Below are 14775 nucleotides of genomic sequence, written 5' to 3'. Positions count from 1 at the left end.
CACCCCCCTCCATACGCAAGTATCCGCCCGGAAATCGGCGGTGCGCACCCGGAAATCATCGGTGCGCATGCTGCCGGGGGGGCCCTGAGGGGGTGCGGGCCCTGGCCTGCTCCCCTGGTAGTTCCACCACTGTTTTTCCCAGTTTCACTAAATTATTCATTATATTTTCTAATGAATAAATATACATATAGCTATATTGTTTTCTTTTATGTAATGGGAAAGGGGACTGAATTGCTCTGTTTTGAATTCATTATCATTATATATAATTGACCTATGGTTAATGACGTTTTCATTCAAGTTGTATTTCCTTTCTTTGTATGTTGTTACCTTGCAATGTTGACACTTAATTAAGTATATAATTTAATCATGCTTCTCAAATAAAAGGGAAGGACCATTTATACTTTGAGACAGTTGCACCGCTTTACAGTAACAATTCGGTCTTTCTTTATCTGCTTTGGGAGTTCTGCCATTTGAGCAGCAAATTGAATGGCAAAACTAAACATAATACAGCATGGATTACAGTCACTTGTGTGCTATAAACAATAGGGTTCTTTTATGTTTATTAAACAGAAGCAACACAATACGGAGTATTATGGAATTTGTAGGCTGTGAGATAAGTGGTACAAAGTCTTCTAAGATAAGTGGTACAAAGTCCTCTAAGTTCAGGGGAATGTAGATTAATTCATGCTAGGCACACCTAAACAAAAAAGGGAGGGAACAGGGAGTATAAGGATCTTAGTTAAATAATTACATTGGCTGGAAAAGGAGTAATTCTGATAACTAATATGTCAAAAATGAAACCAATTATACAGTATATGCTATATTATGGATATACTGTATTATATGTCTATATAGTTCATGTCTGTGTTATTTTCCCAATAAAAAATGTATTTTAAAAAAAAAAGTTTTCCTAGAGTCAATACAGGTATGGGATCTGTTATCCAGAAATCTGTCATTCAGAAAGCTCTAAATTACAGGAAGGCTATATTCCGATATTCTCCATTTTAAATATTATTTCCTTTCTCCCTGTAATAATAAAACAGTGCCTTGTACTTGATCCAAACAATTATACAAGTAATCCTTATTGGAGGCAAAACAATTCTGTTGGGTTTATTAATGTTTAAATAATTTTCTAGTAGACAAGATATGGCTATACAAATTAGGGAAAGATCCCTTATCTGGAAAACCCCAGATCCTGAGAATTCTGGGCAACATGTCCCATACCTGTACAAGGACAGACAATGTGCTGCAAGTTCTGCTGTTCTGCCTGAGTCTCTGAGTTCATTCCCCACTTTGATCTGAAATCGTTGTCATAACTGATGTAAGTTGAGTAGACATGTATTTCCAAAACCTTGAACGACAAGCTTTCTTGTTTCACGTTTTTTTATTGCTAAAAACATGGATACGAAAATTTCAAATTCAGGTAGAACCTATGTTATGGCCACAGCTCCACAGCTGGCTGTCAGTTCACCGCCCTTCCTTTTATAAAATTTCAATGCTTTAGTAGTCTGACTCCATATTACTTGTGTGCTTTACATTCATTTCTATTATATCTACAGCAGTACAATTGTTCCAGCTCTAAAGAAGGTTAAAACATGAAAGCATTACTATTGTATTCCTACATATGTTCCTGTTCAGCAAGCTCTGACTCATTTCAGCCTGCCTTTAGCAGACCAACTGGCAAATCATGTCAAAAGGAATGTGATGCTGGAATACAGTAATTACAGTTATTATTATGAGGGTAGGTCACTATCAATAAGTTCTGATACTGGCCACATAGGCCCGAGCCTAGGGAGGCAAGATTTTAGGGGAGGCATGCCAAGCAATATCCTTGTTTTTTTGGACACACTGGGGCTCATTTATAAATACTGGGCAAATTTGCACCTGGAAATTAACCCTTAGCAACCAATCACTGATTTGCTTTTTTTCAACCAGCTGCACGTTGAGCACTGAAAGCAATCATTTGATTGGTTGCCATGGGTTACTGCCCAGGTGCAAAGTTGCCCACTGTTTATAAACGAGCCCCACTGGGTTCACGGAGAAGATTTGACAGCATTTTAAACCTCCTAATCCCTGGAGCTACGACTGCAGAAACCTGTGCACGCTTGTAAGTGGTGGGGGGTTGGCAAACTTGGCAGGCAAGAGTAGAAGCCACAGGACCCTCTGGGCTAGGGGAGGCCAAAGCATAAATCCAGGACTATTTGCTTAGAAGCTAGCAGTGCAATGATACACAAGGCATTTCGTCTTCCTCTCCCAGTGGTTACAAAGCACCCCATAATACCTTCCTCTCTGGATCTATTGAAGTCATCGCTTCTTTTTTTTCTTTCCCTTTCTTTTTACAAAACCATTTCAGCAGAATACATACATCAAACACCTTTTATACTGGACAGTTCTCAGAAATCCATACAAACAAATGGAGGAAGATGGGAGGAGTCACCTTTGGGGTTTTTACTAAATATGGGATTTTACATATAACCTAAAGAGCAGCGCATACCATATTTTCTTTGTTGTATTGGCTATTAGTTATGCTGCAGACATATTTATAAAACCTGTACCAGGGAGAATACCACGTCATGTATATTTTTAGAAATATTTCATTCTCTTCTATAACTTCCTATACAGATGATGCCGAACGACCTATTTTAGAGAAGTCCAACCAATCCTTCGAAATTATTGTGCGGTTAGTGGGATTCGAAAGATCGAACATCTTACGATTTTTCAGCCGACATCTGTTAGGAAATTGATCGGCCAGGTTAAAAAATCTTTGTTGTCCCAGTGCAATCTAACTATGTTTGCAGGGCCAAGCAGGCAGCTCCCCTTTGTTTTCCTGGCAAATTGGTCTTTTTAGTTGATGGACAATTCGTTTGATCGTTCCGAGATAATCGTGGTCTCACGATGATGATTGGATCTTTTAAAAATCTCAAAATCTCTATGGCCAGCTCTAGACCCTGCAATTATCTTATCAATTAATCTCATGCCACTAGTCTGGCTTCCACCTGCTGTACAATAGGAAAATATATATTATTTCTCTCATCTTTGTAGCTTTATCTGCTTTCAACATGCCCTTCTGCCAAACACTCATACTGAGATCACAGGCAAAGAAAATCACATTCACTGATTTTACAACTCATTTTTCACCCTTTCAAAATGCTAATACAGTACCTGTATGCCTTGAATGCAATTTATGTGTTTTAACTATCTGGTATGGATCTATTACCCACAATTAGGGATGGGCGAATTTGACCCGTTTCGTTTCGACAAAAATTTGCCGCCGGCAAAATGTCGCCGACGCCCATTAAAGTCTATGGGCGTCAAAAACATTTGTTGCGCTGCAAAAATTTATTGACACGCGTCTGGACCTGGTGTTTTCAAGATAATGTTTTTCCCCCTAATTTGGATCACAATACTTTAAAGAAAGTAAAAATGGGATTTTATTTTTTTGCCTTTACATGCCCTTTAAGTTTACTGAGAAAACATCTGAACATTCAATAAACCTGATTGTTCTGCCACCAATATCCAATTTACTTATAATCAAATACAAGTTACTATTTTTACATTAAAAAAATGAAATCATTCAAATAAAATTGGATTTACTTAAAATCCTTGACATGGATTCTATGGTAAAAGGCCTTCCCATAATTTGGATCTTTCTGGATATCGGGTTTCCGGATAAGAGATCCCATACCGGTACAGGTATGGGACCTGTTATCCAGAATGATTAAAACTTTAATTAAACTGGATAATATTGTTTTATATCCAATATGGATTAATTATATCTTAGTTGGGATCATGTACCACGTACAGTTTTATTATTACAAAGAAAAAGGAAGTAGTTAAAAAAAAAAAATCAATTATTTGATTAAAATGGAGTCTATGGCAGATGCCCTTCCCATAATTATTTCCGCTGGATAACTTGATGCATTAAAAGCTTTTTACAAGAGAAATAGGTGATTTTGTGCAGACTATTATCATTAATTTTTTTTATTTTAATATAAATTAAATCTAATAAAATTATAATTCAAAATAATATATACATAGGGTTATTTTGTTGGTCGCAGTTTACATTTATACATATATTTTCTATAACACATGCCGTATTTTTTAAATGGTGCAGTTTTGTTCTTCTTTTTTTGTTAATATCTGCTGGACAGTACAGTTTGGGCTAGAATGTGCTAATTAGCAGTGTTTTGTAGGATTATATTCCTGGGCTCAGTGCCTATTAATATTCACTTCACTTCTGTTTCCTTTTGCTCTATATCACTGTCCATCTTCTAAGAGTTTGCGTGTTGTGCAAGCCAGTGTTCCTCTGAAATACTGTATATTGCCTCAGTTAACAATTCTGCAGAAATGCGGTTGTTTTTTTAGAAAAGCAAAAATAAACACAGCTTTATGTTGTGTAATATGCATTTTGAGAAAATACAGAAGTTGTTTCTCTTGGGTGTCTATCTGTGTACACAACGGTAACTCACCAGCAGTAATAATAGCATTATTCTAGAAAACTAAGGAAAAACCTGATCCAAATCAATTGTGTTTGTGAAAACACAAAATGTCATGAATTGCACCAGCCTGGGGAGAGAAAATCACATTATAATTGAATTATATATCACATAGAACCAACATTACTGAGAAAAGGGCAGATTTATGCCATGATCTGGTCTACCCTAGCCCTAGAACATGGGGTGTATATACCCAGAAAATATGCCAGCGTGATGTAATTTCGGGACTTTGTGCTGGCGTAAAAATGCTAGTGAAGGAGATAGACTGTAGCACTACTTCGCACTCTAACACCAGGCAAATTTTGGCTCTGACGAATGGACATAACTATGCAAATTCATTAAAATGCAGATTTTACTGAACGTTACCTCTTGTGCCAGACTTGCCTTCGCCACCTCAGACCAGGCGAAGTGCAATGGAATTGAAACCGGCAGTTTGGCACGCACTCAGCAGGACTCCAGGCAGCGCTGCCTGGAGTCCTGCTGAGTGCGTGCCAAACTGCCGGTTTCAAGTCTTGATGTCTCCCCTATGCTGAGGGTTCGGGCGCAGCACCCGAACCAATTTATAATTGCGGTGAGCGAGTTTTTTAGAATAGAACACTGACTGCTAAAAGGAAAAAGCGTCCAATAAATTAAACATATAGCGGGGGGTTAGAGCGCTCCTGCTTCTTTCTTCTATTGAAGTGAAATGGAGTGCATAGGAGTTCCTCAAAAAAAATATGAAAATTTTCCCCAAAAACGCTGGTGACTTTTCAGTTTTTCAGGATGATAGGCTGCAAAAGATCGTAAATTTTTTTAGGGTACCCAGCTTCCCCCCTACATTTCCTAACATATGTCGCATAAACTATACACTGGGCTCATGTGTAGGGCAATATAACAACGTTATTTTATTATATTAAGGTCCCCTTGTGTAATGTAATGTATTTGCTGCAACATAAATGTCCATTGAAATTTGACTTTCCACCATATGCAAATTAGCCAACGCTAGCGCAACTTCACTTTGCTTGCCGAATTAACGCCAGCGAAACTACGCCATCGTTCGGTGCCCTGGACACAACTTCGCCTTTTAGTGAATTAGCGTTGTCCTGGTCAATTTTAGCCTGGCGAACTGTGGTGATGTCAGCGAAACCGTCGCTGGCGAATTTCTGCAGGTTAGTGAATTTGCCCCTTGGAGTGAGCTCCATGTTTTTCAGGTCCAAATCCAAAAAAATTTCCAAATATGCCCTTATACCACCTCCATTAAAGGGGAATGCTACTAAATGAATAAAATTACATTTTGCCTGAAAAAAACATAGAATTCTAAGCAACCTTGCAATGTACATTACTTACAATATTACACTAGTTATTTGTAGATGTTATAGTTATTATTTTCTGGACCAGTCTGAATTTGTCTTAATCCAGTGACATTATTTACTTCCAGCTGTCAGTGCTCCATAATTAAGGTACTCTTGGAAAGTCTGGACTTCAAAACAATTGCTTGGTAAAGGCTCAGCATTTTTTAGGATCATTTGTCTACCAGAGGTCCCTGTTTCACGAATGTCTATGGATGAGCTTTAGTTCCTCTGATGAGGGACAGGTATTTCCTCCTTATACTGTATGAACAAACACAGAATTCCTGTAGCAGGAAAATAATGTGCTGTTGGTATCAAGAGGTTAAGTCACATTTAAAAAAAGAACTGAGACAGTGTGGGGCAGAAGGACCATCATTTCATTTTTTTTTACTCATAGGCTCAGCCTACAGTTAGGCTACTATGTCCTCTTAAATAATTGACATTTATTTTTGCTACTGCATTTATTACCACCAACTCTCTTACATGCATTTGGGGTCTTGAGATTGTAGCAACCCTTGGACTGGGGTTTTAATGTGTTAACAAGCACTGGGTAATTGTTTTGAAACCTTTTTCGTGACTATATATTTTTTAGTATTTTCTTAATCTTCGGGAGCAGACACACATGCCACTATTTAAAAACTTCGGTTATTTACTAAAACTTGTTTTTTTCTCATATTTTTGCTGGTTTGGGGCATAATTAATCTCTAAAAAAAATATTTTTTTTCGAGTTTATGAAAACTCCCATCAACTCCCATAAAGTCGAAATTCGGAAAAAAATCCGAAAAAAAAATAAAAATCGAAATTTATTTAAAAAAATATTTTTTTTTAAATGAACGGCCGAATAGGGTCGAGTTTTTTCACAAAAAAAATTATTTGAAAAAAAATAAAAAAAACATTTTGAAAACATTTTCAAAAGTCCACCAAATGACTCCAAATTGATTGTAGGAGGTACCCCATAGGCTAAAGCACCAATTTGGCAGGTTGTAGATTTTGAATTCTTAAAGGGACAGTATATGATAAATTTCAAAGAGAAACAATATGGCTCAATTACATCCACAAGTACAGCGAGAAAAGTGTAATTTTGAGCACAATCGATATGTTTTTTCCCCACAATGCAGCTTTTTCCGCCAGAATTCTAGGCCACAAAGGGACATCAAATCTCATTGTAACCAATACACCAAGATTGCGTGTTCAATTTTTCAAACATTCAGACTGGGGGAATCCTTCGGGATTCAATATTTTTCAAATGACATTTTTAACAACTGCCTGTCAGCAAAGGGGGCATTTTGGCAAGTTCATCAAAACAGTTTGTCAGAAGTGAAGCAAATTAAGCTTCCTTTTTGGTGTTAAGGTGTAGCAGCGGTGATTTAAGGTGGCCATACACAGGCTGATAAAAGCTGCCGACAGACCGTGTCGGCAGCTTATTGGCCTGTGTATGGGGCCCCCCAACGGGCTTCCCTGATCGAGATCTGGCCGAAAGTCGGCCAGATCTCGATCGGATGGGACGAAAAATCCCGTCGGATCGCGGCCGCATCTATTTGTTGATCCGACCGCCCATTACTATTCGTTAGGATCCGATCATTGGGCCCTAGGACCCACGATCGGATCAGCCCGATATTGCCCACCTCAAGGTGGCCACCTTAACACTATCTGTCTGAAACAAGAAATCATTGCTATAAATTTATCAAAATACTCATCAATAGGCAGCTTTTAAAACTGGTACAAATAATTTTACACCTTCCTACAAAACAGAAATAGCTTTGGAAAATTATCCTTTTTTTAAAAAAAAAGCCTGTAACATTTGTAAAAAACATGCAATAGTAAATCACCCCTTATAATTGTATTAAAGATACATGTACACAGATACACATATAAAGTATACATATATATAATACACAAAAGCCATGAATATCTTGTAAATTTATATCCTTATAAACGGTGAGTTCTGATGTCATCAGTTATAAACGGTGAGTTCTGATGTCATTTCTGTCACATGACTCACCGAAACTTGTGTATTATAATAAATAAAGTACCCCCAGTTGTAAAATATGAGGATATTAGAAGTTACCTCGGAGTTTCCTGACCTGTATAAAAACACTCTGCCTTCTGCCTCGTGTTTTTATATGGTCATGAAACTCCTCGGTAACTTATAATATCCTTATATTTTACAAAAGGGGTACTTTATTCACTATATATATATATATATATATATATATAGATATAGATATAGATATAGATATATAATATACACAAAAGCTATGAATATCTTGTAAATTATATCCTTATAAACAGTGAGTTCTGATGTCATCAGTTATAAACGGTGAGTTCTGATGTCATTTCTGTCACATGACTCACTGAAATTTGTGTATTATAATAAATAAAGTACCCCCAGTTGTAAAATATAAGGATATTAGAAGTTAACTCGGAGTTCCATGACCTGTATAAAAACACTCAGCCTTCTGCCTGATGTTATCATATGGTCATGAAACTCCTCTGTAACTTATAATATCCTTATATTTTACAAGAGGGGGTACTTTATATGTGTATCTGTAAGCAACTTACATTTAGAATTATGAAGGAGTAATGGCTAAAGTTCTCTATATATTTAGAAGATGGAATAAAAAGATTTATTCGAAAAAAAGATTTTAATTTCTTGAGAGCAAGTGTTGTCCCTGTTTTGAGGAATGTTTGAAATATTTCCCAGTCCAGGAATGACACCCTTGGGTGATACATGCTTCCAGAGACGATGACCTGGCTGCCTATATAGATTTGTTTCAGAATAGCTTGGGACCCTACTTAGCCGGTGTGGTCATGAACACCCTGCTATGAGGTAAACCTGTTAAGAGAGAAGAGGTTGCCTGTGCAGCATGAGAATAGCTCAGCGAGCCCAAATAATGACTAAGTGGAGTGTAGAAGCAGTAGGACACACCCAGCCCCTCCTCTCTCAGCTGCTCGGCTGCCCAAGCCCTAAGGACTTCAGAGCTTTCTTGCACATACACATGCACATACACATACAAGCTGGGGACTTTAGTACATAGCAAATCAGCCTGAACTGCCCGTGCCACATTCAAACACAGGGACCCTGCAGGACTCTAGCAAGACACATACACCCACCTATATACAGAAGTTGCCTAGCCATTCAATCAACAGCTGGACTGACACATCTGAATCTGGATTACTTTGTTTCAGTGCCTCATGCCTACCAACTTTGTTACAACTTGTACCCCTGGTATCTAAAAGCAACCTGTTCTCATACATAAAGTAACCTTACACTAGACAGCGGCACATTCGGCCACTCTGCTTGGAGGACTTCATCATATCAGGAAAAAGGGATAGAACCCAACCAGCAGAGCACAGAAGTGGAGGAATGGTATAAGCTGTCACAACGTGGGACATGCCCCAGGTCATTCGCAGGTTAGTCTACTCTATGCTTTGCACCACTGACAGCTGATATCATTTAACATGACCATTAGACCAACTCAGCGACAGCGTAACTTTTTAAAAACAATTAACTGTTTGCGTTACTACTTTTTTTTTAAAGGGGTAGTTCACCTTTAAGTTAACTTTTAGTATGTTATAGAATGACCAATGTTAAGCAACTTTTCTATTGGTCTTTTTTTTTAAAAAGTTTTTTTTAATTATTTGATTTCTTCTTCTGGCTCTTTCCAGCTTTCAAATGGGGGACCCCATCTAAAAACAAATGCTCTGTAAGACTACAAATTTATCGTTATTGCTACATTTTATTACTCATCTTTGTATTTAGTCCCCCCTAGCAACCAGATTGCAGAAATTGCAAATTGATCTGTAGATCTGCTGAACGAAAAGCTAAATAACTCAAAAACCATAAAATATAAAAACCAACTGCAGAGTATCCCAGAATATCATTATCTACATCACACTTAACTCAGAGGTAAACAACTACATTCAGTATGCCAAACCATGGCTGAAAGAGAAAGTGACTGAAATTGCCAGCCATTTAATTTGGCAACCAGAGGAGCCTTGAATCACTGGAGGCTATTAATGGTATTCATTTTAATGATGACAGAGCAGCCAGCATGGCAGCACCATCAAATATCAAGTACAAATATGCAGAAAAATAATGCTATTAGTGCACAGTCATTTATGGTTTTAGGTTACTCTGGAGCTTTAGGAAAAATCGTAGACATGATAACAATATATATTATATTCTATTTTATGTAAGAGACCTTTCTGAAATAGAATTTGCTGGATCTGCTGGAAGCTGAAGGCTCTCAGGGGATACTGGGAGTTGTAGTTCAGTAGGTGGACACGTGTGTAATAAGTAGTTACTGGGAAGCATTCATGAGCAGAGACAGAAAATGTGACACATCACACTGACATGCAGCTCAAATAATACAGGAGCATTCCAAATAACCAGACTGAGCAGAAAGGAAGGAAAATATTACATATTTATGGCAAGGTTTTGCTGGAAAGCCTGGACTATGTGTCTGGGCGGAGAGATCTGCTTATGTAAAGCCTTGGGACATATTATAACAGCTCTTTAAGGCGTGTAAAGCCACACTTTCCAATACAGCTAGTTTATAGTCTGATTTCTCTTCAGTTTTTCACTCTTCGAATCGGTCACTTCATACAGTAAAAGATATCGAATGTGCAACAACATCTTTTTGTAATAATTTTTTTTTTTTATTCATGTGAATTGTTTAGATTTAATGATTTGTTCCAGAGCAGAAAATAATTGGCCATATCCTTTCTACCCAACATGCAGCAATGCACATGGGAGTAAGGATTCTAATAGGTCATAGTGCTTCAGAGCAGTCAATCAAATACATTCTGATGAATAACCCAGGCGTCGGTTTGTTAACAGGAAAGGTCTGAGAAATGGAGAAGATAATAAACTAATATTCTTTTCTTGAGCTTTATGACCATTAAGTGGGATTTTATTATTGCAGCTGATGTAGAATAACATGGCAATGGCAAGGGCACATGGATTTTTCCCAAAGGGGTATTATTCATAGCAGGAAATGATGGTACAGGTATAGGATCCGTTATCCGTAAACACGTTATCCAGAAAGCTTTGAATTACAGGAAGGCCATCTCCCATAGACTCCATTTCTCTGTAGTAATAAAACAGTATCTTGTACTTGATCCCAACTAAAATATAATTTATCCCCACTGGAGACAAACCAATCTGATATTGGGTTTAATTAATGTTTAAGATATTTTAGTTGATTTTAAGATATGCAGCTACCAATTACAGAAAGACCCCTTATACAGAAAACTCCAGGTCCTGAGCATTCTGGATATCAGGTCACATACCTAAACATGCTTTCAGCATAACCAGGGGTTACCTCGAAAGCTTATCTGCTGTCAATATATGTTGTATGGTGATAGCATGAAAACCCAGAAAGCAAAGTCCACGTGCTTTTTTGTGTTATTGTATTGTGATTGGTGTGGAGCAGCCTGCGACTTTGAAGCACCTTCAAATAAGTGCGTTATATGCTGAGGTCTTTTTTTTATTAGCTGATGTAAAATGTCTCCTCCAGTGTGGGCAGTACGGCATCTCATTCTAACAAATTCAAATGATGACAAAAATGCAATGTTTTGTACTATTTGTTTGTTGAAGGTAAAAAGTATGGTTGATCATGGATAGGGTCTTCTGCTGCTCAAGCCTAGAACTCCCTTCATTTGTACACAAGCCACATTTTAAGCAGTGGCAAGGTAGAGCAGTCATGGAAGATCTTAATGACAGATTTACCTTTGATCAGAATGATTCATTATGGATCAATCAAATCTAATGACTGAGATTGCTGAGGAAAGCATATCTCATCAAAATCAATATTGTATTGACATTGATTCAACCTACTGAAACACTACCATAGCCTTATATGACTTCTGATAACTCAGGCCAGTTAATGTATTTGTGTGTAGATGGTTGTCGTGGGTTGAAGCGCTTCTTTTGTGCAGTAGATACGGTCATTAGTGCCCAATAATATATAACCTGGTTTGATAACTGTTATCTCACCGTGCCATGGCATTATTAATGTTAGAGAAATCAGGAGCTGTCAGAAACAGGTGAACTGGCATGAGAATTGGGATTAGAACTTTGGTTTGTTTAGCAGGTATTTTTCTTATTAGGAGCTGAAGAAGATAAAAATTACACTTACATGCCACCATTGCTCAGTAAACCATTCACATTGCTGTTAATAAAAAACTGCACTAAAAATAAGTTTTACTATCTTGCAGACGCAAGCAGTCCGAGCAAATTTTTCATCTTAGGTGTGTAATGTTTTTGCTCTTTTCGTCTGAGGCATGGTTCTCTCACTATAGAGTTATTCACATCAGTATTGGCTCTAGGGGTGCACAATCTGGGCTTATACCAGTAGCCACAACCTATTTTTTTTACAGGTAAGCCATATTCAAATATAAAAAGAGTTGGGAGCAATAGAAGTATGAAAAAAAGCTCATATGGTGTGCCAAATAAGGACTGTGATTGGTTATTTAGCAGCACCATGGGGACTGGCAGATTGCAGGAGGATCTGTTTGGAAGTGTGGCTCAAAACCTTTCCTCCAAACCAGGAATTTAAAAAGGAGCACTTGCTTGAGACCCCTGGTGGAAACATCAAATGGGTCGGTGAGCAACATGTTGTTCACCAGCCACTGGTTGGGGATCACTGTCTTCGACCATGCAGTGGAGATAGTTAAGTGTGCATGTTTGGGATTATATTGGTGGTGGTTGGTGGTTATATAATGCTTTTTACCAAAAAATTCACTTACGCAAACATCCTATGTGACACTAGCCCTAACTGTGTTTCTGAATAAAATGCATCTCCTGACTAGACAGTAGGGCTCATGTATCAACCCTGGGAAAATTTTCCCATGGGAAGGTACCCATAGCAACCATTAGTGATTAGCTTTTTTAAAGCCAACTGCAAGTAAAACAATGAACGCAACAATTTGATTGGTTGCCATTGGTAACTGCCCATGGCAAATTTGCCTAGTGTTGATATATGAGCCCCACTATATGCACACAGGGATTCCAGTAAGATAAATACCCTCAAACCCTTGCATATAAAATGTTAGTAAGTGTCATAACATTGTCATAAGTGACAGTATTTAAAATTTATGGGAAGAAAAAGTCTGGGGTGATTCTAAGACAGTGATTCTCAAACTGTGGGACTGTACACATTCCACCTTGTAGACTAAGAGCAAATGGAAAGAAGGGCTCAGCCAGAAGGCCAGTTGGGTAAGATTTGTGGGGAATGTTTATTTATTCTCCTAGATAAACCTCAAAGCCCAGCTGGGTGGCAGTCAATGCAATATTTGGAGTGAAAACTATTTGATGTCCTATGACTTCTACACCAATATATATTTCTAAATCTATACTCATTTCATGAGCTAAGTTGGGTGGACCATCAAGGAGGGCTTGAACTGTAAACAAGGAACAAAACTTCAAAACTAGTTATTGATCTATTTATTGGACAAAACACAAACACCTTTAGCTTTCTGCACGCAAGCTCTAATCATTATGCAATATCATTTTATTTCCAGGTAAGGTACTTTTGTCATTTAGTTGTTCTCCAAATGCCAATAAAACCTCAACAAAAGAATACGGTACATCTGAAAAACCTATTTAAAATAAAACAGAACAAGCTTTTAAATATGCATATTGTATCAGCTTCAGTAGTTATTGTCCCATTGTGGTAGTACAGCAAAGAAAAGGCAACATGAGCATGGGTATAAATGGGGAATGTGGCATGGGAGTGGGTATTAGGGGGATGGGTTCACTTTCATTTAATTTAATAACATAATAGTGCATCCTCAGTGCTTCTGCCTGGGGGGAAGGCTTCACTGTTCACATTGTAGATACAAATCTGGCACAAGGTGCAGAGCGCAGCATCCAGCAGGGCTGGATTGGGCTCTTAACTTTATAGGGATGACCTGCAAACATGACCTTGTAATCCTTTCTTTGCTTTATCAATAAGTCTGTGGTTCAGTTTGCAGTAACAGACATACCATTATATTATTTATTTATATGGTAGTATTGTGTTATCATTAAAGCTCCTTGGGTTAATCACTCTAGCAGAAATGTTAGTTTACTTCTTTAGAAGCAGCAGAACTTAATGTGTCCAGTAACAGGACCAATAGTAGCTGTCCAACTTACCATGAGTGTTTCCTGGATCTTGACCTATATCAGTGTGACCCCCTCCATGCAATGGACCTTTCCCCCACATGCAAAGATAAACCACCAAATGCTTGACAGCTTCCATAAGAAAACTCCAGGAAACAACTACTCCATGAAGAAGCTGGGCAGGGGAATCCATTGACTTCCCTTCTAATTGTTGGAGGGGAATGACTGCAATTGCCTTGGATATGGCTATGTATGTCATACGAATGGGGAGAATAGCTGTTCCTTACTAAACCTGTATTAAATTGTAGTCATTTCTTAAATAATCCTGCATTATTCAGAGATTTAGGATAGCCTTATCTAAGATGTCTTGAGCTTTCTGTAATTAGTAGTTTGGAAATTTACACTAGGTAAGGGATCCTATGAAATCTGCTTTATTAAGGCCTAATTACAATGCTGTTAGCTACAGTTATTTAAATACACTATCACCTTTGGTAATTGATAGTTTTAACTGATGCTTCTGTAATATTATTTATTATTAGTATATATATATATATATATATATATATATATATATATATATATATATATATATATATATATATATAAATATATTTATTTAAAGGTACTTGTGTATTTCTGTATAGTTGTGCTTGGTGCCACTCTGTCCTTCCCACCTCCTGTTCCAAACAGTGTGGCTATTAACTTTAATTTAATCAAATTTAATTTAAACAGAGAGTGCTGGAGGTGACACTATCCAGTTGGCAGGCTTTATGGTGTGATTGCCAGGATTGCAGCATGAATAGTGTACTTTGGGCACTTTGTCACTAGTGGGATAGAAGATTTC

At 37.6% G+C, this 14775-nt stretch overlaps 1 protein-coding gene across 6 annotated transcripts in view; it reads left to right on the top strand.

Moving 5' to 3' along the window:
- The first annotated feature begins 8788 nt into the window (after positions 1 to 8788).
- Positions 8789 to 14775, top strand: part of adgrg2.L (adhesion G protein-coupled receptor G2 L homeolog) — an 81608-nt gene continuing 75621 nt past the window's right edge. For all 6 annotated transcript variants that reach the window (XM_041581822.1, XM_041581821.1, XM_041581820.1 and 3 more), the window contains exon 1: positions 8789 to 9238. In XM_041581822.1, coding sequence (XP_041437756.1) covers positions 9219 to 9238 — 20 coding nt within the window. In that variant the 5' untranslated portion in view covers positions 8789 to 9218. The remainder of the gene's footprint in view (positions 9239 to 14775) is intronic.

Source organism: Xenopus laevis, chromosome 2L (assembly GCF_017654675.1).
Source record: "Xenopus laevis strain J_2021 chromosome 2L, Xenopus_laevis_v10.1, whole genome shotgun sequence".
NCBI lineage: Eukaryota > Metazoa > Chordata > Amphibia > Anura > Pipidae > Xenopus > Xenopus laevis.
This window is presented reverse-complemented; position numbering and strand designations above follow the sequence as displayed.